The 22,208-nt window shown below is 51.3% G+C and overlaps 1 protein-coding gene across 4 annotated transcripts; it reads left to right on the forward strand.

The window, feature by feature from the left end:
- On the forward strand, positions 1 to 22,057 carry otd2 (homeotic protein ocelliless). Of its 4 annotated transcripts, XM_033472839.2 has the most exons (8): positions 1,634 to 1,946; positions 6,577 to 6,939; positions 8,470 to 8,816; positions 10,410 to 10,561; positions 12,410 to 12,594; positions 14,203 to 14,323; positions 17,209 to 17,418; positions 17,998 to 22,057. In XM_033472839.2, the coding sequence occupies exons 3-8, from the start codon at positions 8,561 to 8,563 to the stop codon at positions 18,097 to 18,099; spliced, it is 1,026 nt and encodes a 341-aa protein (XP_033328730.1). In that variant the 5' UTR covers positions 1,634 to 1,946; positions 6,577 to 6,939; positions 8,470 to 8,560; the 3' UTR covers positions 18,100 to 22,057. The 4 variants fall into 4 exon arrangements, with proteins under 4 accessions (XP_033328731.1, XP_076380070.1, XP_033328730.1 ...); XM_033472840.2 differs by lacking the exons at positions 1,634 to 1,946; positions 6,577 to 6,939 and adding an exon at positions 1 to 1,343; XM_076523955.1 differs by lacking the exons at positions 1,634 to 1,946; positions 6,577 to 6,939 and adding an exon at positions 1 to 1,343 and having other exon boundaries at positions 8,470 to 8,801.
- Positions 22,058 to 22,208: the final 151 nt, after the last annotated feature.

The following is a 22,208-nucleotide window of genomic DNA, read 5'->3' on the forward strand; positions in this document are numbered from 1 at the left end:
GCTTCAGAAGCACCCACGGCTCGGTCTCGCTCACTCCTGCTCCGAGCTGGGCTCCGTCCGTGTCTGGTCTTCCCTTTCTCCTTGGTTCGCGAGGGCAATTTCGCCGCGCCGGTTCTCTCCCCCGTTCTTTCTTTCGGTCCGCGCAAACGCGACACGATTTCCGTCTCGGTCGGTCCAGGCGATCGGGAGCCGTTCTCTCTGTCTGCGCGTCGTTCCTCCGCGGGCTCCTCTCTACCATCGGAACACCGGTGCCCCTCTCTACTCGCGGACGCGGCGGTCGGAGTTCGCACCCCATCCCCTCTTGGCCCGTTTGGTCGCCTCCCTTCGACCCACCCCGAAAGATTCGCTGCTGCTCGCGGTCCGTTCTCCCGCGGTGCGGTGCGGTGCGGTGCGGTGCGGAGCGGTGCGGTACGGGTACGGGTACGGTACGGTGCGGTGCGAAACGGTGCGGAGCCGAGTGGAACGGTGCGGTGCTGTGCGGTGCGGTGCGGTGCGGTGCGGTGCGCGGTGCGGTGCGGTGCGGTGCGGAGCGGAGCGGCGCGGCACGGCGCGGTTCGGCGCGAGCAAGCGACGAACGAGCGCCCCCCTCGCGCATAACCCCTCGGCCAAGAGAGCGATCCGTAACAACTAAAGTTCTCGTGAAAAGTTGAGCTGGGCTCTCCTACGCCCTCCTGCTATAATAGCCTAGCCGCGCGCTCGCTGCTCTCTCTGCCTGCCTATCTACCGTCTATCCCTGTCCATCTGTCCCGGGTCTGTCCCACATCCCGCACACGGAACACCGAACAAGGAGAGCAAGACAGAGACGGACCTACGGACCGAAACGTGCGAACGCGGCGCGAGAGAGACGGAGGCTCGCGGATAAACAGAGACAGGAGAGGGAGAGAGAGAGAGAGAGAGAGAGAGAGAGAGAAGAAAAGAGAAAGAGAGGGACAGAAGAAAAGAGAGAGAGAGAGGGAGAGAGCGAGGGAGGAAGAGGGAGGAAGAGGGACCGACGCACGCGGAGGAAGAGAAAGAGGGATAGAGAAAGGGGACAGTGTCGGGAGACAGAGAAGGAGAGAGACGCGGACGGATTAGCGAATAGAATAGTCATTATCGGTCTACATATCCGTGATACACACTCTATCGGTTTCGTCGAGTCGGTAGTGCGAAACGTCGCGGCAGTAGCGGCGAGCGTGTGTGCCGTGCGACCAACCTAACCGGATACCTAACCTTCGCTTTCGACCCTGTCGAACGCCACCGGGCATTAACAGGGCCGACCTTGCATCCATCGGGACGACACCTCGGCAAGGATTAACCGGCACGAGACGAGGAATATCATCGGCGACGATCCCGGCGTACCAACGGTGAGTAGACTCTCTACGGCTGTTTGACGTTTGCGCGGCGAACACCCTTCTCTCCGCGAACCCAGACAACCCCGTGGCAGAAGCACCGCGTGCGCGTTCTCATTCGACCTCCCCGCGAAACCGGAGAACGACGACGACGGCGTCGCGACGTGACGCGGTGACCGGGAACCCGGGACGGCTCGCCCAAACCAAAAGAAATCCCAGTGTGTACCGCGCGCGAGATATCGGTGTGGTGCCGCCGCCGCCACCGCCGCTGCCGCCGCGATATGTTTACCCTGTCCCGCCGCCGCCGCGCAGTGGAAGCGGGGGTCGAACGAGTTCCGGTTCGCGACAACGAACGTCCCCTTGGCGGCGCGTAAAAATCCGACAGTCGGCCGTGGAACGCGACGATCCAGCCGGCTATTACCCGGGGGTATAATCGACGAGCCGTGTACCCGTATCGTATCGGCGGTGTTCAAGAATCGTCAGCGAACGCGCCTATCGATCGGATGTTTACTCGTTTCGTAACAGTGAGCGGGCTTCCCTTCGCGAGCACGTCGGAATCTTGTGTTTTGCGAGTCACTTCGCTGCCGCTGTTCGTGATATTTACAAGCAGGAGCGATCGTGAGTGTCTTTCGCCCCTCCCCCACACAACACCCCTTCCGTCGAACGTTTTTTTCGTGCGCCGATCGTTTCTTTTCTTTTTTCTTTTTTTAATTAGATTAGGAATCGTTCGCTCGCGAAAGCCGCGACGTCGCCTCGAGAGAAATATTCGATGGCGGTGGTGTGTTGCCTGCGCGACGACGTTTTCCGGTAAACGGGGCAAGCAAAAAAGAAAAGAAAGAACAAAGAAGGGACGAGGCTGACGGATGACGAAGCGGAGGACGAAGCGGAGGGCTCTCGCAGAGAGAGAGAGAGAGAGAGAGAGAGCGAAAGCCGGGCGACCAAATCAGCCGACAGTCGGTCCGGTGGGCAAAAACCTCGGGGATTCAAGGAATTTGATCGGCGAACCGTACGCCGTGGCTTCCATTCGTCCGTAGAGAGAGAGAGATAGAGAGAGAGAGAGAGAGAGAGAGAGAGAGAACGTGCTTATAAGTTTCCGCGTGCAAGCAATATTCGCGAGAGAGGAGAATTCCTGCTGGAACAGCGGTCGGAGTTTCCATCGAGTCGCGACGGTTTGCGAGAAAACGCGCTAATTGATCGGGAACGTCGAGAGCATCGTTGTACCCGGCGATCGTTCGACGACGGGAGCCCCGCATTTTCCTCGGCGAGTGAAAGCATTTACGCCATTACATTTCGCGGAGTAAACGATACGCCGCCGTAGGAAAAAGTTAATCCGGCCCAGTCTTTCGCGCAAGCGTCGATGAGCGTTTTATTAATCGCAACCGGCGTCGGGAGCTTTTCACTGGCAAAATGTACGTTGTCGCGTCCGCGGCTAAATAATCGCGCGAGCCTCTGCCGGCTAAAAATTTAATCCGCTCGTATTTCTTCCGGCATCGCCGTTTTATCGAGCGATTCATGAACTCTCCGTCTACGCGAGCGCGCGCCTACTCGCGAACAAGCGACGCCGCGGTACCGCGCGATCCCGGACGTTTTTTTTTCTCGGCGTTCCACACGCGAGAACGACGACGCACCGACGGCCATCTCTTCGGCGTTTAGGCTTGGAACGGCCGCAGGACTCGCGCGAAGACCGCTGGCGACACAGCGTTTCGAACGCTCGCAGGCACTCGCCGGCCGGCCGGCCCCGAGCTGCGATGCCAATCTCTCGCGCGAATTCGCCCCGAAAACGGTCGAGCGTGTACCTGCGTAGACACCGTAGACCGTAGATCGTGGGTCCGTGGACCGTAGTCCGTAGACCGAGAGAGTTGGCCAGCAGGATTTCCACGGAAATAATCTGCTTACGGTAATCTTCTTGGCTTGCCTCCCTCCCGGTTAAGGTCCGCCTTCCACGAGGAGGACCTTCGTCTCCTCGTCGTGTATACGCGACGTAGCGTCCTTCGCGGGAGCGGAGAACGCTTCGAATCCTAGTCGGTGCCGGGTTTCCGTATGCTTCGCGGAAAACTGTATCGGTTCCGGTTCCTCCCGGTTCGTCGCGGATTCCTCGCGTATTCCTCGCGAGATAGCTAAGAGAGTATCGCGATTCTTGCAAGAGAGCATCCTGTAACAGCGAACGGTGCGTTCCGGAAGAACGGACGGCTCTCGAGGGGAGCGAGAAGAGAGCGTTCGAGGAACGATCTCGATGAGCATGCATCGACCGGAGGACGAATAGAGATCTCGAAGAAGCAACTTACTTCGGAGAAACTGCGAATTCGGGGGATTCGCGGGTCGCCAAACAGCGATCGAGGAACGATCTCGACGAGCGCGCAGCGACCGAAGGGTGAATAAAGATCTCGAAGAAGGAACTTGTCCTGGAAAAACTGCGAATTCAGGGAATTCGCAGGTCGCCGAGCAGCTTGCGAGGAACGATCTCGACGAGCACGCACCGACCAGAGGGCGAATAGAGATATCGAAGAAGCAACTTATCCCGGAAAAACTGCAAATTTGGGGGATTCGCGGGTCGCCGAGCAGCGTTCGAGGAACGATCTCGACGAGCGCGCAGCGACCGAAGGGTGAATAAAGATCTCGAAGAAGGAACATGTCCTGGAAAAACTGCGAATTCAGGGAATTCGCGGGTCGCCAAGCAGCGTTCGAGGAACGATCTCGACGAGCATGCACCGACCGGAGGGTGAATAAAGATCTCGGAGAAGGAACGCGGCGCGGAAAAGGAACTTGTCCCGAAGGAACTACGAATTCAGGGAATTCGCGGGTCGCCGAGCAGCGTTCTCGATCATCGGTGTTACCGCGTGTGAAGGGTCTTCGGGAAACGGTGCCGATCTTGCGGAAGGTGCGCGACCGAAGGGAGCAACGCGGGGTGGTCGCCGCGATCCTTCGTGACGAGCCGTCACGCCGAGCCGGCAAGTTTCCTTGGATTCTCGGCGATGGAGATAGAATGAGATCGTTGGAAGAAAGGAAACGTTGGAACTGGAAGAAAAGAAGGAGAGTTCATCCCTGGGAGGAAGAGGGTACGGCGGCGCGGCACCGACCTACGGGCGGAATCTTTTTCTCTCCGTGCCGAGAATAAAAACTAAACTATCCGAGTGAAAGAGCAACCCCTAACAGAGCTACGCACCGACGTGCGCGTGTATAGGCGGCACCGGCAATACGCGGGCACAGCCTATGGCGTTTCCACGGGAATTAAGTTTTACGCTCAATGAACGCGCAACAAAACACGGTGCGCTCCTCCGTGAGCCAAGTTGCGATTGAATGCCGAGCGGAGCTCGCCGGGGAAACGTTTCCCCGTGACTACGCGGATGCCACTTCTTAGCGGAGGCATTCAAGTACGATCACGGCGCTGGAAGACGCTCGTGGACAGGTTTTGTTCCGTCGAAAAATCCGCCCTCGACTTTCGAGTGTCGGGGGACGCGCGCGGCCTTCTTTCGGGGGAAGAGCTTTCGCGGAAAAGCGGAACGAATTTCGTGCGCCGCGGGAACAAAATGTTCGGCTGCGCCCATCGCCGTTCTTCGGGGTTTCGTCGCCTCGATCTCGCGCGATCGGGAACGTTATCGCGGGCGGTCGTTAGGAAATCGTTCGGTTGCTAGGAAGTCGTTTGGCCGCTCGAGGGAGGAGACGCCGCCGGGTACGTCGAGATGCTTCGCAATAAAGATCGCGCAGTCAGCCGAGACGCGGCGTCGAATTGCCGGTTGAAACGCGTATTTGGTAAAATCGGTTAATTCTCCGCAAGTACCCGCTGTGGCTTTTCCTGCTGGCTCTCTCGCTCTCTCTCTCTCTCTCTCTCTCTCTCTCTCGCTCCTCTTCACGCACAGGCAGGGCCCGACGTGCACGGTACACGGCCATTGTGGACGCCGGGAGCGAGAGTGTGCTTGCTCTTCAGGAACAATGCGGTTGTGTGCAAACACTCCTGGAAACAATGCAGCGGGGAACTTAACTTTCCGCGGATAGCTCTGCCCGTAGCCGCTCCTCGCGCAACCAGAACTCCGAATAGAGCTCCGGGGCAAATTGTGCGAGCTATATTTCTTCCTCGAACCGCATCGGGGTGCCTCGAAATTAAAATATCGCCCGCTACGATTTTTCGGCTGACTTGTCCGCGCTCCGCGCACGCTCCGCTGCGATCCGTCCTCCGACTCGCGTCTATCCGCGTCCTTTCTCGCATCTAACCGCGATCGAATGGAACAGCTGGCGCGGTTTGCACGCGATCCGAAGACGTCGCAGATTGCTCATCGTCGCGCGCCGGGTGGTCGCGAAACGAATTCTTAAGCGCGAGCCGGCAACCCCAGAGAGAGAGCACGTGGTACGCAATAATGGGGATTTAACAGTCATTAGGGACAGCGTGCCGGTATATACGTCGATTGGTAACGCAAAGTGTTTGCGATAGGGCCGGACCGGCGAAGGGCCAAGGGTGGGAGGTAGCTGGTTGCAGCGGGAGATCGATTCATCGGGGGTGGAAAAGGCAGACCAGACCGTCCCTGTCTTTCTCCGACTCTCGCCGGTTCTCTCGCCGGCTCTGTTCCTCTCTCTCTCTCTCTCTCTCTCTCTCTCTTTCTAGTTCTCTTTCTCTCTGTCTCTCGGTTCTCTCTCGACCTCTCTCCGCTACAGCAGGCTCGTAGACAACTCGAGTGCCCTCGAGGGGCAATCGAGTGGCGACTTGGGCATTTTGTCCACACTTGGCGGCCTGTAACAAGTGCATTGTCCCGTGCGCCGAACTGCACAAAGATAAAGAGACTTCTGGCAATAGCGACCGAAGAGGATTCTCGAACGCGCGGCTGCTCTCGCAGCTCTCCTTCCCCTTCGGTACGCGAAACGTTTCGATTCCGCGGCGGGCTTTTTAATATCACGCCAGTGTAAATAAGTGTGGCAGATTCGCGGCGAATGTCGGCCTCCCTCGTCCACGCAACCGGCGCTCTTTTTTTCTTCGAGAAAACCGCGCGCCCCCGACGTCGAAACGAGACCGCGCGCTTCTCGCGTCCTTTCTCCTTTCGCGCGATATCGGAGCGGCGTTCCGAATGAAATCTGCGGTCCCAGCGAGAAATCTGCTCGCCGTTGCTCACAGTTTTCCGGAAATAACCGAACGGGTAAACCGCAACCGCGACTCCCGTCGAAGAGAATCGAAACACCGATAGCCCGCCGTTCCGGCGATTGTTCGCGCGCGTTTCTCGGTCGCGCACCGGCTGGCTTGTAACGAGTGCTTTGTGGTTAGTGTAAAGCGCACGAGTGCACAAAGTTGGAGAGATTTGCGCCTGACTTGCTGCACGAGGACCCTCGAGATCGAAAGAGTGAGAGAGAGAGAGACAGGGAAAGAAAGAGGGAGGAGGACCAGAGGGAGCGAGAAAGAGAGAGAGAGAGCCGGATAGAGACACAGAGACGGAGATCGAAAGAGAGGGAAAAAGCGAGCAGCCGCTCTTTCTTCGTTGGCCTTCTTTTCATAGCGGACCAAATTTTAATATAGCCGGCCGGGGACGAGACGTCGCGGGGAAGCGCTCGCGCTTTATGGATTCTCTTTCATCGAGCTGAAACTTCATTTCGGTGGAAGGATCCCTGGCCGCAGGAACGCAATTAAACGGTAAAATCATTTGGGGCTATATTGTTTCGGGCCGTGGCATCGCCTCGCGTGTCCGCGCGTATACCCGCATGTTTTCATTGTTCGCCGTTTCGGCGGCACGAAAATTTTCACGCGAAATCGCGTGCCGCGCGGCTCGCGTGTTTCGCGGGCCGCGGCGAATCCTGTTCTGGAATCGGCTCCGGAACGGTTCGCCGATAAACTCAACGGGACACACGATGCACACCGCGAAAGTCGAGTGCCGGTCGAGGGCCGACGTGGGTGTTCATCCACATTTGCGGCGAAAGAACTTTCGCCCGAACGATCGCGAATCGAGCGCCCCGAACGCAGCGCCCTGTACAACGCGTCCCGTTGCGTCTCGTCGTTCTTTTCATTCGAGCGCCTCTTGGCCCCGCCGGCGCGGTGACCGACGCGAAACAATGCCACCCCTCATCATCGACGAGGATTTGCCGCCGCGAAATTTCATTCGGCGAAACCGGCGAACCGTCGAACCTTGTGCCGCGCGATCGGGATGATCGCGGAGGACCGCGCTCGCGTCTTCGTTTATTCCTGCACGCGGCTCTTAATCGCCGGTAACCCGCCGCTCTGCCGGCCAGTCATTTCGGAAACACTCGGTCGCCTACTGTCGTCATCCGATTGTTTTTCGCGCGGCACACATGTTAATTAACGGGGCCGATTAGCTGTCTCTAATCCGAAACATGTGCGAGGCGGCCAGCCGCTCCGGCCCGCGTCCCGTAGCGCTCCGGAAAACAACGCCGCGCGTACCGCGTCTACGGGCGTCGTCGCCGCGGCGCAGATGTCGAACGTGCGGTCCGCGAGACGTAATAAACGGGAGGGCAAATAAATTAACAAGTAATCCCCGGGGGTACGAAGGTGCGAGATCGAAAGGCGAACGGAGCGGGGCCGATAGGCCGAGACGTTCTTGACTTTGTAATCGGAGAGGATAAAACGCGGCTTAAGCGGCGGCTAAACACGAGGCGGAAAGGCTGCGTCGTGTACCCGAAAGCGGCGTGGCACGTCGTTCCCTTTTTCTACACGGTTCTCGATTTTCGGGAGAGAACGCCGGAGAACGAAAGAGAGAACGAGGGAGAAAGAAAGAGAAAGAGAGAGAGAGGCGGAGAAGGAGAGATCGCGTTTTCGGAATTATCCTCGCCACGCTGTTGTCTACGAGGGGAACCAGGAGCGAGGAGACGCGCGGGGACGGTTTCGAAAAGCACCGGAGTCGTGTTGCATCTTCCTCGGATTATCCCCCGCGACCAGCTGCCAACCGCGACGCCGTTATTTCCATCTTCCGCGATCGGTCTCGATATTCCCGCGGAGCAACCGCGAACTTTCCATTATCCTCCGCTTCCTTTCCGCAGCGCGGCTTCCACGCCGCGTTTCTCTCGGTCAAAGTTCGCAGCCTCGAAATCGCCGTCCGCAAGGTACTCTCCCGCCGCTCTTACGCTCGTCGAAGCGTAGATCCACGCGACTCCCGATGGCGCACACCAGAGGTTCGCCCGGTAAGGAGATAATCTTTGCTTTGAATTTCAGAGGCAGTGGGTAATTCGGAGGTGCTCAGGAGGTCCTAGCAAAGCGGCCGCGGGGCGGGGGGGTGGTCGTGGTGGGGGCCGAGGGGGTGGTGATGTGGCCGAACAGCCTCGGCGGTACATCCGGCTGCAGCGGGGGCGCCGGCGCCACCGATCTCGGGGGCCTCGCCGCCTCCACCACCTCGGCCTCCGAGCTATTCGGGCCCGCCGCGTTCGGCGCGTCCGCGGCCGGGCCTTACGGGGCCCTCAAGACCAACCCTTACGTGAGCGCCCTCGGCATGCCGCCCATAGAGGCCCTGCACTCCACCATCGGCTACCCCGGTTGCACTCCCGCCGGTGAGTCCTACTACTGTGAGTGCCCCTTGTCTTGTACTATCATACGGGTATTCTGCGAATTCACGTGAACACGGGTCGTCTCGTTAAAGATTATAGAAGCAGCAGCTCCGTTATAGAAGCAGTTTTATGGAGCATTATGGAGCACTCCTTTGGCAGCGATGAGTTTTTGTACCGATTTTTGTGCGTGGAATCGATTCTATAGTTGCAAGGAAGAACGCCGCAAGTCTTTCTTCTCGAGATATTGTCGCTTGTAGCTCTGATCGCCGATGCTTCGTATCGGTAGTATTTCAAATTGCATGATTTCTGTGGGGTCTGTAGGATTTGTTTTCACGATGTGAATATGTTCGCTTGAATTGTGACGCGTTAACTGAAATTTGTTGAACTTGCGACTCGCGGTGTTTTTCTTTGCAGCCACAGAATTAACTTTCGACAATTTTCCGACACATTTTCCACGGATTTTGTACGAGCTCCAAATCGTGTCCTCGGACAAAGATAAACATTTTTTCTCTTGAATATATCGCTGCATCTACGGTGACTTCTCATTAATATTCGGACGCTTTTCAAAAAGGGATAACTTTTTTAAAACTGGAATAAACGATTTGAATACTTTTTTCTTTAGAGGACAGACAATGATTAAATTACTTTGTTACAATCTTGCTGTTACATAGAATAAACATAATGTCAAATTACAAGATTTAAAAGAGGACTGCAAATTTCTAACACTTGTTGGTCGAAAGTGTCAAAAATCGGGACAAAACTGTGACTTTCGCGATCTTTAATCGTTTACAACTTGTACCAAGATCAACCGATTTCGGTGCAATATTTAACACGCGTGTAACTTGCCGAGATCTACAAAGCACATCTCTTAAATTTTCGTTGTAGGCTCAGATAAAAAAGTTTAAAAAACGAAAGTTTCGTATTTTCTTTTATCATTCTAAGCAATAGCAAAAAATTTAAATAAAAAGCATTCTAGCTATGGTCTAGTAGACCGATCGCTCAATCATCTAACAAACAATTAATCTCATTAAGTCCAGTTCTATAAAAGCGATTGCGTTCTGAAAAGTGTCCAAATACTAACGAAAATCACTGTACGCACTTCGGTGTGTACCGCGCAGTCGAGTCCTGTTGGAAAGTCGCTCGGTCATTCCGAGAAACACTTTCCTAATTCTCGACCTAAACAGCGTTCCCAACATTCGTCGCCCCTTCGATCGGCACCAGCGTTTCCGAAGCTAACGCGACAACGTCCGTCCAGACCAGGGGTGTCAAACTCAAAAGCTAACTTGAGCCATAATAATAAATAAATAATGCTTAACTTTAGGTGGGCCGCAAAAAAAAAGTCAATGTTCATAGAAACAAATATTTTTATTTCGACTAGTACATTGTAATAAACATATATAAAGTTAAATTATTGTTTACGTCCTGATACTTGACACCAAAAATGTTCATCTCGGGCCGCGAGTTTGACGCCCCTGGTCTAGACGTTCCAAGCAATCGGGTTGCGTTCACGTGAATTCGCTGTACCTACTTTTACGATACTTAACGATCAGACTCGCGCGAAACTGTCCGAACGAAAGCTCCAGCAAAACCGGTCGAATCCCTCTGTTAAAGGTAACCCCAGGAAGCAACGAAGGGAGCGGACGACGTTCACGCGGGCGCAGCTCGACATTCTCGAGGGACTGTTCGCCAAGACCAAGTACCCGGACATCTTCATGCGGGAGGAGGTTGCGATGAAGATCAACCTTCCGGAGTCGAGAGTGCAGGTACCGGTGATCGTTCGGATCGCCGTAGGAACGGCGTCGGTTTCGCCTATCGTGGAAACGGTAGGGATGCTTCGTTAGGGGTCGGTGTCTCGTTACCGAGGGGAAAGCAGTGTCGGCATGCAGACGACGCGCAGTCCACGGTCCCGTGGACAGCATCGATTTACCGTAACGCTCGTGTTTCCTGGATAGCAGGTATTAACCGAGTTAGCAGTTCGGCCCGTGAGCCGGTATCGCTGGTCGGTATCGTTTCCCGGCTGAAAAGCTGGCGTTTCTCGCGCGGAGAAACCTCCGATCCTGTCCTGGAAGGAAATTTCTCGGAACGGGTGTCTCGGCGCGCGTCTTTGTGCGCCGCAAAATAGGACCGTTTCGGTGACAAAGATCGTCCGCCGATACAGGACGAATCGTGGAATCGTCGACGTCCGACGCTGTCACGAACGACTTCGTGTCGTCCGAATCGACTTTCGGTTGCCGCCGGGGTCCGTGAACGTGTCCATGCATATTCCACCCTCATCACGGCCGGAAAGGGCGCATCGCATCCGCAATTGCGGGCCACACCACCTGGCCCCAGCCCCGCAAATGAAACGAATGGCTCCGGCCCGGTCCCATAGTCTTGCGCACGTTCGCCGGCAGATCGCCGACCGCAGACGCAGGGGCCTTCCTCTCCTGCTCGTTCCCGGCTCTGTGCTCGGCACAATGTCGTCGGCCTTGCGACATTTCGATTCTCCGATCCTCGCGGCGAACGACGAGCGGACGCGGAAAGTCGGAGGCCTCTACGGGGACGCGCGTACGGCGGCGGGCTGCGACCTGGAGAATCCGCGAGGAATACGTACGAACGTACGTCGAGGAACAGCTTCAGTGGAAGAACGCGGGCCGCTCGTGTCGTTCCCCAGAAAATCCGTAGAAACCCAAGCTCACCTCTCCGCTTCTAACATTGATCGCGCAGGGCTTCTCTAGGCTCCTCTCTTTCTCGCCACCTTCTCTCTCTCTCTCTCCTCCTTGCTCTCCCGCTTCGCGCCACCCCGTCTTCTTCCCGCTCCGTCTCGCTTCCACGCCACCCGGCCTCTTTCTCGTTCCCTCCCGGACTCTCTCTCTCTCCCTCTCTCTCTTTCTCTCTCTCTGTCCCCGTCCCTCTGTCTCTATCTCGCGTCCTTCTCCCGAGGTCGTTCTCGTGTTCTGGAAATCTAGGAGGGCGAACGATGGATCGAAGGACGAGAGCCGGGTCTGTTGAATGTCGCGCAGAAATCCGGGACCGCGTGAGCGCGACGGCGACGACTTTCGCGAAATTCCCCCGGCGCGAATAACGGACGAGAGCGATCCGGTAATTAGAGGGGCTCTTACCTGATCGACGCGTGCACCGTGTGTGTTCAAAGCAAACAGAACTTCGTGAAGAAAGTTGCTGGGCCCGATCGACGGGATCGAGACCCGTTCCGATCTGCTCTCGCAATTTTCGTTAGCTCGATGATAACGCAAACACCGGGAACGGATACACGATCGAGCACGCGCGCGCGCGCGCGCTTCCGGCCGCGTTGTCGAAGTCGGCTTTATTGGTAATTGATAGCCGCGCCGGCTCTGCGTTTCCTTATAATTGGCTATTATGCCGGTTTTGCGAAAGCTCCGCGCAGCATTCCCGGAATTCAGGTTCCATAGAATTTGATGCCGGTCGCGTTCTAATATCGGCGCGTAGATTGCGAAGCGGCGCGCGATCGTTTACGCGCCCGATGGGTGCGACCAACCAGTTCCTTGGCGAGACGACGTTTCGCGCCGTTTCCGTACACGTTTGCCAAGCTCGGCGACTCTTCGTCGACGGAGAGGAACGATCGTTGACAACCGTCTGGCCTCCCTCCGCAGGTATGGTTTAAGAACCGTCGCGCCAAGTGCAGGCAGCAGCAGAAGCAGCAGCAGCAACAACAGGACAAAGCGCCGAGGTCGAAGAAACCCTCGGGGAATCCGACCAACAATCCACCCTCTGGAAAAAGTCCTTCGATTGCCACCACGCCCACGCCAGCCGCTGCGGTGCCTGCCACAACACCCCTGTAAACACCAATTACGTTAATATCTAGCTTTCCGGCTCGAAGATCGCGTTACACGTAGCACATTCGACCTTCTCACGGGGAGTCGACTCGGGGTTGGGAATACAGCGATGTCTCCCACATTGTCTCTCGCTTTCCGAATGATGATGGATAATTTGGGGAGAAAAGACGCGAATAATCGTGTCTCCTCTTCCCAAGTTGTCCAATTTTCTGCACAATCCAAGTGTCGATCACAGAGAATTTATTGTAGAGTAATGTCTCCCTAACCGACGCTCAGATCCTGCACAAAATTGGACAATTTGGGAAGAGGAGACACGATTTTCCGAGCCTTGCGGCTCGTTTTTATAGTCGCCGATCGTCAACGACTGTAAAAACGAGTCGCAAGACGCGAATAATAGGGCTTCCTCTTCCCAAGTTGTCCAATTTTCTGCACAATCCAATTGTCGATTACGGAGAATTTATTGTAGAGTAATGTCTCCCTAACCGACGCTCAGATTCTGCACAGAAATGGACAATTTGGGGAGAGGAGACATGATTGTCCGAGCCTTGCGGCTCGTTTTTATAGTCGCTGATCGTCAACGACTGTAAAAGCGAGTCGCGAGTCGCGTATAATCGCTTCTTCTCTTCCCAAGTTGTCCAATTTTCTGCACAACCCAAGTGTCGATTACGGAGAATTTATTGTAGAGTAATGTCTCCCCTCCTAACCGACGCTCAGATCCTGCACAAAATTGGACAATTTGGGAAGAGGAGACACGATTTTCCAAGCCTTGCGGCTCGTTTTTATAGTCGCCGATCGTCAACGACTGTAAAAACGAGTCGCAAGACACGAATAATAGGGCTTCCTCTTCCCAAGTTGTCCAATTTACTGCACAATCCAAGTGTCGATTACGGAGAATTTATTGTAGAGTAATGTCTCCCCTTAACCGACGCTCAAATTCTGCACAGAAATGGACAATTTGGGGAGAGGAGACATGATTGTCCGAGCCTTGCGACTCGTTTTTGTAGTCGCCGATCGTCAACGACTGTAAAAACGAGTCGCCCGACGCGAATAATAGGGCTTCCTCTTCCCAAGTTGTCCAATTTTCTGCACAATCCAAGTGTCGATTACGGAGAATTTATTGTAGAGTAATGTCTCCCCTCCTAACCGACGCTCAGATTCTGCGCAAAATTGAACAATTTGGGAAGAGGAGACACGATTTTCCAAGCCTTGCGGCTCGTTTTTATAGTCGCCGATCGTCAACGACTGTAAAAACGAGTCGCAAGACGCGAATAATAGGGCTTCCTCTTCCCAAGTTGTCCAATTTTCTGCACAATCCAATTGTCGATTACGGAGAATTTATTGTAGAGTAATGTCTCCCTAACCGACGCTCAGATTCTGCGCAAAAATGGACAATTTGGGGAGAGGAGACACGATTGTTCGAGCCTCGCGGCTCGTTTATGATTGTTGACAATTCGTAACTATAAAAACAAACTGCAAGGCTCTCGAATAATCGTATCTCCCCGGCCGACTTATTTTCGTTGCAAAGCCGGGGAGAGATGCGAGAGGAATTACCGCACATCGCGCGACGCTGCGACATTTGTTTTTTAAAGCTCGTATTCGTCTCCCTTTAGAAGCGGCGGTACAGGCGGATCGGCGGCTAGCTCTCCAGCACTTTTAAGGGACTCTCCTCAGTACAAACCACCGGGAAGCGCGACCAGCCTACTTCTAGCGGCTAGCACGACGCCGCCAAGTGTAAGTTTACGTTCTACCAACAATTAGCGAGCCTTAGCGATCGTATCGGCAAATTCTAGGCGGTCCAAAGTCGTATATACCGTCGCACGGTGCCTTTTGCCAAGAACTGGCTGTCGTGCATATGTTGTACACGTTTCGAGACAGGAAATGTCGTTCGAAATTTTCAGACATCGTGCATATCGTGCACGCTGTGATATAGACCGTCGAAATTGGTGATTGAGATATAAAAATGGCGCGGTCTTTAATGTGTCAAATTAAAATTTATTCTTAATATAGAAAGATAACAAGAATATTCACACTTTAATTATTCAGAGACTTTTGACAATTTTTATTATGATATATGTCAGACGAAACATGTTTATTGAGTAAATTCTTCATGAATGTATGTTTATAGCGTTATGGGTACCATGTTATAGAGACGAAATTACAATTAAGCGGCGCAGAATATTTTTGAATTAAGTCTAGTGTTTTCCTCTCAAATATGAAATAAGTGACTGTTATATTATATAATATGTCCCAAAATTATGTTAATTGCGGGAAACGCGAGGAGTTCCTCAGGTTATTTGAAGTAATTTTTTCTTTAACGAAAATGCGATCCACAGTTTTGTTTACGAGTTATTGAGGAAAAACGCTGACCAATGGGAGACGAGCTAGGCTAGGCTCGCTGACGCGAGGCGGTCGAGCCAATCAGCGGAACTGGGCTTCGGCCGTTCGTTGGCTCGGTCGCCTCGCGTCAACCAAGCTCGCCTCTCCTTGGTCAGCGTTTTTCCTTAATAACTTGTAAACAAATCCGCGGATCGCATTTTCGCCGAGGAAAAAGTCACTTCGAACGATGTCAGGAATCTCTAATTTCCTAGAAGTAAACATAACTTTGGGACATCTTGTATTATAATATGACAACTATTTTATTAAATGATTACACTGTGATTTTGCTAAATGGCTTTACTAAATGGTTATTACAATGACAGTAGTATAAAAACTGCGAAACATTGTAAAACTGTTGAATCGTATAAAATCATATATAAGATTGAAAACAACGTATCAGACTTGACATATATAATTTCTGACTGAACAAGTGGCAAAAAGAAGAAAGCGTGTCACGAGGCGATAAAGAAAGTCATATTTCGATGTTAAACACGTTGAATTTATGAACGCCCTATTAAACTTTATATTCCAACCGCATAATTATAGTCAATTATCAAAACGTAACTGACATTTGCACGAAATAACACTGAAACAATGTTCAAATAAAAATAAGTTAATAGGGCAAAATAGTTAATAACAAATGCAAAAAGAAATGTTCAGCCACTGTTGCCAAAAGTGGAAGTCACTTAAAAGTTGCATTCTTTCTTCCATAATCTGAGTAGATTAAAAGCGTAACGACATCGTTCAATGGTTTCCTTCGTTCCAGTGGCGCACATTAGACGTAGTCCATTAGCCATAGGTCATTAGACGTAGACCATAAACGCATAAATCCGTCGTCTATCGACAACGCATTCGAATTAATACCGAGGTTCATAAAAATCGTAGAAAGTCGTGTGAATCGAGGTCAAAATTTTTAGAAAAAGTACGATCGCGCACAGTCAAAGCGACGGGTCACTAATTTTTCAATTTACGATTATTCATATCGTTTATATTTATTTATGAGCTGTTTATTCGATTGATATGTTACACACGGCAAATGTTACGGCAAACACTTGTTAAAAATCAGGATAGATGTTTTTACTTTAATAAATAAACTACTAACACTACTAAATACAGTAATGTCTCTCTAATTGGCGCTCAGATTGGCCACGAAAATGGACAATTTTGGAAGAGGAGATACGTTTATTCGATCTTTGCGGTTCATTTAAAAATAGTCACGAATTGCCAACAGCTATTAAAACGAGCTGCAAGGCTCCAGTAATCGTATCTGCTCTTCCCAAATTGTCCATTTTTGTGCAGAATCTGAGCGTCAGTTAGGGGGGGGGGGGCATTACTCTACAATAAATTCTCCGTAAATGATACTTAGATTGTGCAGAATATTGGACAACTTCGGAAGAGGAGGCTCGAACGATCATGTCTCCTCTTCCCAAATTGTCCATCATCGTTCCGAAACTGTACATGTACAGTAATGACTCCCTTACTGACGCTCAGATTCTGCACAAAAATTGACAATTTGGGAGAAGGAGATACAATTAATTTGAGTCTTGCGCCTTGTTTTTATAATTACCGATTCTCAACAACTATAAAAACGAGGCGCAAGGCTCGAATAATCGTACCTCTTCTCCCCAAATTGTCCATTTTTCTGCACAATCTGAGCGTCAGTTAGGGAGACATTACTGTATAACTACATTCAAACTACATTTATAAATGTTTTACTACTAAATATCGTTACCTTTATAAACTAATACGAAACAGCTGTTTTTCGTGCTCCGTAAATCTAATTGTTAACCGTTTGAGTCCAAAGCAGCGCGATCCCGCTGTTCAGATCTTGTGTCGCGATCAAACTTTAGTGACGCGCGTACGTCGCATAGCTGCTTTTTTCCATTTTTTTTTCTTTTCGTTTTGTTTGTCAATCTTGACGAGAGCGATCGCGCCGCTTGATTCTCTTCGCAGTCAATTATGACAGCGCTATCACGCTATTCAGCACTTTTCGACCGTGTTTTCGGAATGTATCTTGAGACTCAAACGGTTAACAATTAGATTTACGAAGCACGAAAAACAGCTGTTTCATATTAGTTTATAAAGGTAACAATATTTAGTAGTAAAGCATTTTAAAAATGTAGTTTGAACGTAGTTATACAGTAATGTCTCCCTAACTGACGCTCAGATTGTGCAAAAAAATGGACAATCGAGTTGTCAGCGATGGATCGAACCTGAAGGTATCGTGTCTTCTGTTTCAGTTAGGGGGCACGGTGTACAGTAGTAGCGGCGGCAGTAGCAGTAGTATCTGGAGTCCGGTAGCAGCGGACAACGGTGGCGGATTTCCAGGTGACCATCAGAGGTTAGCGTGGACAACAAACTCGACCCAGCAACAGTGCTATCAAAATTATTCCTCCTACTATACCAACATGGAATACTTGTCGCCCGCGTCCCATCAACTGAACGTTGTGGTAAGTCGCGGCCGACGCGAACCGCTCTCTCCTTTCAAAATAGATAGACAGAGAGAGAGAGAGAGAGAGAGAGAGAGAGAGAGAGAGAGTGAGAGAGAGAGAGAGAGAGAGAGAGACAGGGTGTCCCAAAAATGTCTCGCAATCCGAAAGTGGCGGATTCCTCGGGTCATTTGAAGCAACTTTTCCCTTTATAAAAATTTTCTCCGAGGCACCATTAACGAGTTATTAACGAAAAACAGTGACCAATGAGAGGCGAGCTCTACTGGCGCGAGGTGGCCGAGCCAACGGCGCCAGCGGTCGAGGCGGTCGAATCCCAGCTCAGCTGACGCGAGGCGACGGAGCCAATGAGCGGAACTGGACTTCGCGCGCTGGTTGGCTGGCCCGTCTCGCGTCAGCCGTACTCGATTCTTATTGGTCACTGTTTTTCGTTAATAACTCGTTAACGGTGCCTCGGAGAAGATTTTTGTAAAGGAAGAAGTTGCTTCGAATGATCCGAGGAACCCGCCATTTCCGGATTGCGAGACATTTTTGGGGCATCTTGTATATCTTTAATATCGTGACGAACTGTTCCGCTTCCAGGACGGCGGTGGAAGTGGTTTGGACAATACATGGAGCAAAACGAGGGACGAGAGCGCCACGTCTTGGTATTACAACAGCGGCTGGTCGGGCGATCGGAAGTGAATCGCTCGAGCCGGGCGGGACGAAGCAGCGGTACAACAAAGCTATGGTACATATCATCGACAATAGTTGACAAGGCGGACTCTGAAAGCGGAAGTCGACGGTACTCGCAGTGAACGCGACGGCGAGCACCGAGCGCCGGTCGCAGCCGAAGACTGTTCTTTCCGGGCGAGACGAATCGTTGATTAGATCGCGACCGCGTCGAGCCATCGGCGGATCCTTCACTTATTTCCTTGCGTTCGAGAATAGAACCACACCGAGTAGTCGAATTTTTATCGATGTACATGTATTTGTTCCTGGGATATGAATAAAGTTGTATCGTGAATCGAGGGTACGGTGTCTCCCGTAGCATGTTCGAGTTCTAAGTTCCGTTCGTTAGGGTCACATATCGTACGATAAGCACGGGAAATTTCGATTGGCCAGCGTCTCTCCCAGTTGTCTCGAAGATTCGAGTACATATCGTTGTTCGGGTTCCTTTTGGGATCACGTTTGCTCGATACAAGTTACAACTGCGTTTTACCGGTCGACCTCTCGGGCTCGGTCCGGCACCGTTTCCCAATTCTTGCGTGCAATTTGATAACGTTATCGATGGAACCGCGGTCGTCGGCCACGCCTGGTGATCGCGGTCGAAACGGAAATCGGATCCACCGGGGAGCCGGGGATTTTCGGATCCACCACGATTATCCTTCGGTGGAGGAGCGCGTTCTTGGTAGAGGGGGGAGTAGAATAATTGTTTGTACATTTCTTGTTCATCCGACGCGCGGTTTATTTTCGCGCGTAGTACAGTAATGTCTCTCTAATCGACGCTCGGATCGTCTACAAAAATGGACAATTTAGGTAGAGATGATACGATTATCCGATCCTTGCGGTTCATTTTGATAGTTACGCATGCATTTATACAGGGCTATATTGTCAAAAATATAAATATTGACCAAAAATGTCTCGCAATCCGGAAATGGCGGGTTCCTCGGATCATTCGGAAGAACTTTTTCCTCAGCAGGAATGTTCTACAAGGCTTCGTTTACGAGTTATCGACCAAAAAACTGGCCAATGAGAGGCGAGCTCGGCTGATGCGAGGCGGCCCAGCCAATCAGCGCACGAAGCTCGGTTCCGTTCATTCGCTCGGTCGCCTCGCGCCAGCTGAGCTGGGATTCGACCGCCTCGACCGCTGGCGCCGTTGGCTCGGCCACCTCGCGCCATTGGTCGAGCTCGCCTCTCATTGGTCACTGTTTTTCGTTAATAACTCGTTAATGGTGCCCCGGAGAAAATTTTTGTAAAGGAAAAAGTTCCTTCAAACGACCAGAGGAACACTTTCGGATTGCGAGACACTTTGGGACACCCTGTAGAATGCACGCATTGGCGACGAATCTGCGAGCACAATGCATCCGTCGGTGCATGTCGCGAGCCAGCAGAACGATTGCTTCCCAAAACACGTTACGATAAATTCTCCCTAATTGACGTTCGGATTGTACACAAAAGTGGACAATTCGGCAAGAGGAGACACGATTATTCGATACAATTACAATTACCGATCGTCAACAACTATAGAAACGAGCCGCGAGGCTCGAACGATCGTGACGCCTCTTCCCAAAATTGTCCATTTTTGTGGACAATCCGAGCGTCGGTAAGGGAGACATTACTGTACGCAGTAGCGTAACGCGCGACGATCGTTCGCACCCGACAATGTGTAACGTCCGGCGAACGTTCGATCGATCTCTTCTTTTTCCTTTTCTTTTTTGTCACTGTAAAACTGTGGAACGAAACGATCGTTTGCCAACGCACCTCTTTCGCGTCTCTTGAGGCAGAGAGCTCTGCTGTATATAATATAAATAGTCGTGCGCCGTTTCGAAAGAGTCAACGTAGTTAGCCGGAAATTTTCAGGACGCGACCGCGTTGAACACATAGTCCATTGCTACCTTCTTCGAGAGAAAGATAGTCTCAGAGCAAAAAAAGTTCTGTCCGTTAAATATGTGTGCGTGCGCGTGCGTTCGCGGGCGCGCGCGCGCGCGCGTCGTAACGGGAGCACGGGAGCACACACGACATGTACATAAAGAATATATATTATATATACGAGGACACGTTGATCGTCTGTGTAAATATGTATTATCATTTCACTACGACGAGATTCTGGATCGTCGGGAAGGGTCACGCGAACAGAGCCGGGCGCCGCATTCTACAGTGTCCCAAAAATGTCTCGCAATTCGGAAATGGCGGGTTCCTCGGATCATTCGAAGCAACTTCTTCCTCTACAAAAATGTTCTCCGAGGCACCGTTAAGGAGTTATTAACGAAAAACAGTGACCAATAAGAATCGAGTACGGCTAACGCGAGACGGGCCAGCCAACCAGCGCGCGAAGCCTAGTTCCGTTCATTGGCTCGGTCGCCTCGCCTCAGCCGAGCTCGCCTCTCATTGGTCACTGTTTTCCGTTAGTAACTCGTTAACGGTGCCTCGGAGAAAATTTTTGTAAAGGGAAAAGTTGCTTCAAATGACCCGAGGAATCCGCCACTTTCGGATTGCGAGACATTTTTGGGACACCCTGTAGATATCCTCGGGTCGGTTCTCGATTCGCTTCGTTTGCCGTACCCGCGATCGTTCGCGCGCCTACCCCGACCCGGAATAAAGACGGATTCGTATAAATAATAAGACGCAAAAGTAACACGCGATTGAAATTGGTGGATATAAATTTTTTAAACCGTACGAATACGTCGTTGAGCAACGGGCTCTCGGCATCTGTCCGTCTGCCTTCGCTCCGGATCGTGATCGTGATCTAGATACAGCGGCTCGCGAAAGTGTTCCGATACCCTTCGAAACGGAACAACCGTTTCAAAACTGGAACAAATTGCTTGGATTCTTTCCGAGACCTTGGCGAACCTTAGTTTATTCTGCGCGATAGCTGGAAAATTTCGTTCGAACGACGAAGTTAAGGTAAAGAAACGTTGTGCAACTTTTTCTTATCCGGGACGAAAATTTAAGCAACGCGTTTCCTTGCTCTCGATGATTTCACGCGCGTAATGAAAATATCACGGAAATTGGTCGACGTCGTTAGGGGCTGCGAACAATTGAAAAAAATGCAAAAATCAGTGTTTTACATTTTTTTGATGCCCGTAGCTTTGACTTTTTGAGTCAACAAAAATCTGCGTAAACAACGCATTGTTCGAATCTTGATTCTAAGCTCGGATAAAAAAAAAGTTGAGCTTTTCAATTTTGTTGGTCGTTCCAACCGATTGCAATTTTACAAAAAATGCGTTCTGTCGTCGTTCAGCGAACGCCAACATCTCCAACAACAACAACAAAAAAGAAACAAAAACAATTCAAGTAATTTCTTGCATTTAAAAAAAAAAAAATAAACGAAATGACTCCCATCTAGAAGATGTTCGAACACTTCACGGGCAATTGTAGAACAGAGATTGTTTCAAAAGATCGATTTATCACCGTTCGCTTCTATCCTTCTGATCAATTTTCTGCCGTGTACCGTGTCTGCATCGTTTCATCGATTATTCCTCGGAATTGCCGCGCGCGCGAAAACCATTTCCAATCTTCCATCGAAGGGCTGCAATGTTTACCGGTCGATCGTAATTTAACCGAGACGACATTACGAACGAAATTAACACTGGTTTTTCTTCACACGAGACGGCGTCTCTGTCCTCTGTTACACGAGAAATTCCTCGCGACAAACGAACACGACATGAAACACATACGTATTCTTTTCCGCGCGATCACACGCTTCACACGGATGCGAGCAAAACGTAGATACAGAAATGATCATAGAAGCGATAAAGAGACCTTAACCACCAATACGTAAAGCGAAACAAATATATAGTAAACGTAGGGACGTAAGTAACGTGACTGTTTAGGTTGTTATTATAAATAATAAGGATTAAGATACCGCAACTACTGGAGAAGAGAACAACGATGTATGTGTCATAAGATGTATGAAATAATATATCGAATTTGAATTGTATCATTCGCCTTGTTTTTTTACTCGAAGTCTATCGCCTATTAATTTCCTTTTATTTTGGAAAAGCCTATCAAATAGTTCGACGTGAAAATATTGGGTTGGCAACTAAGTAATTGCCGATTTCAGTTATAGATGTCTCTCACTCCTATTTTTA

This window comes from Megalopta genalis, chromosome 7, assembly GCF_051020955.1.
Source record: "Megalopta genalis isolate 19385.01 chromosome 7, iyMegGena1_principal, whole genome shotgun sequence".
In the NCBI taxonomy this organism is placed as follows: Eukaryota; Metazoa; Arthropoda; class Insecta; order Hymenoptera; family Halictidae; genus Megalopta; species Megalopta genalis.

Bases quoted from the DNA above. Each gene is read 5' to 3' on its own strand.
- otd2 (XM_033472840.2), top strand. From the start codon at position 8,561: ATGTGGCCGAACAGCCTCGGCGGTACATCCGGCTGCAGCGGGGGCGCC. The intron at 8,817-10,409 runs GTGAGTGCCCCT...CCTCTGTTAAAG, and splicing joins CGCCGGTGAGTCCTACTACT to GTAACCCCAGGAAGCAACGA. The intron at 14,324-17,208 runs GTAAGTTTACGT...CTTCTGTTTCAG, and splicing joins CTAGCACGACGCCGCCAAGT to TTAGGGGGCACGGTGTACAG.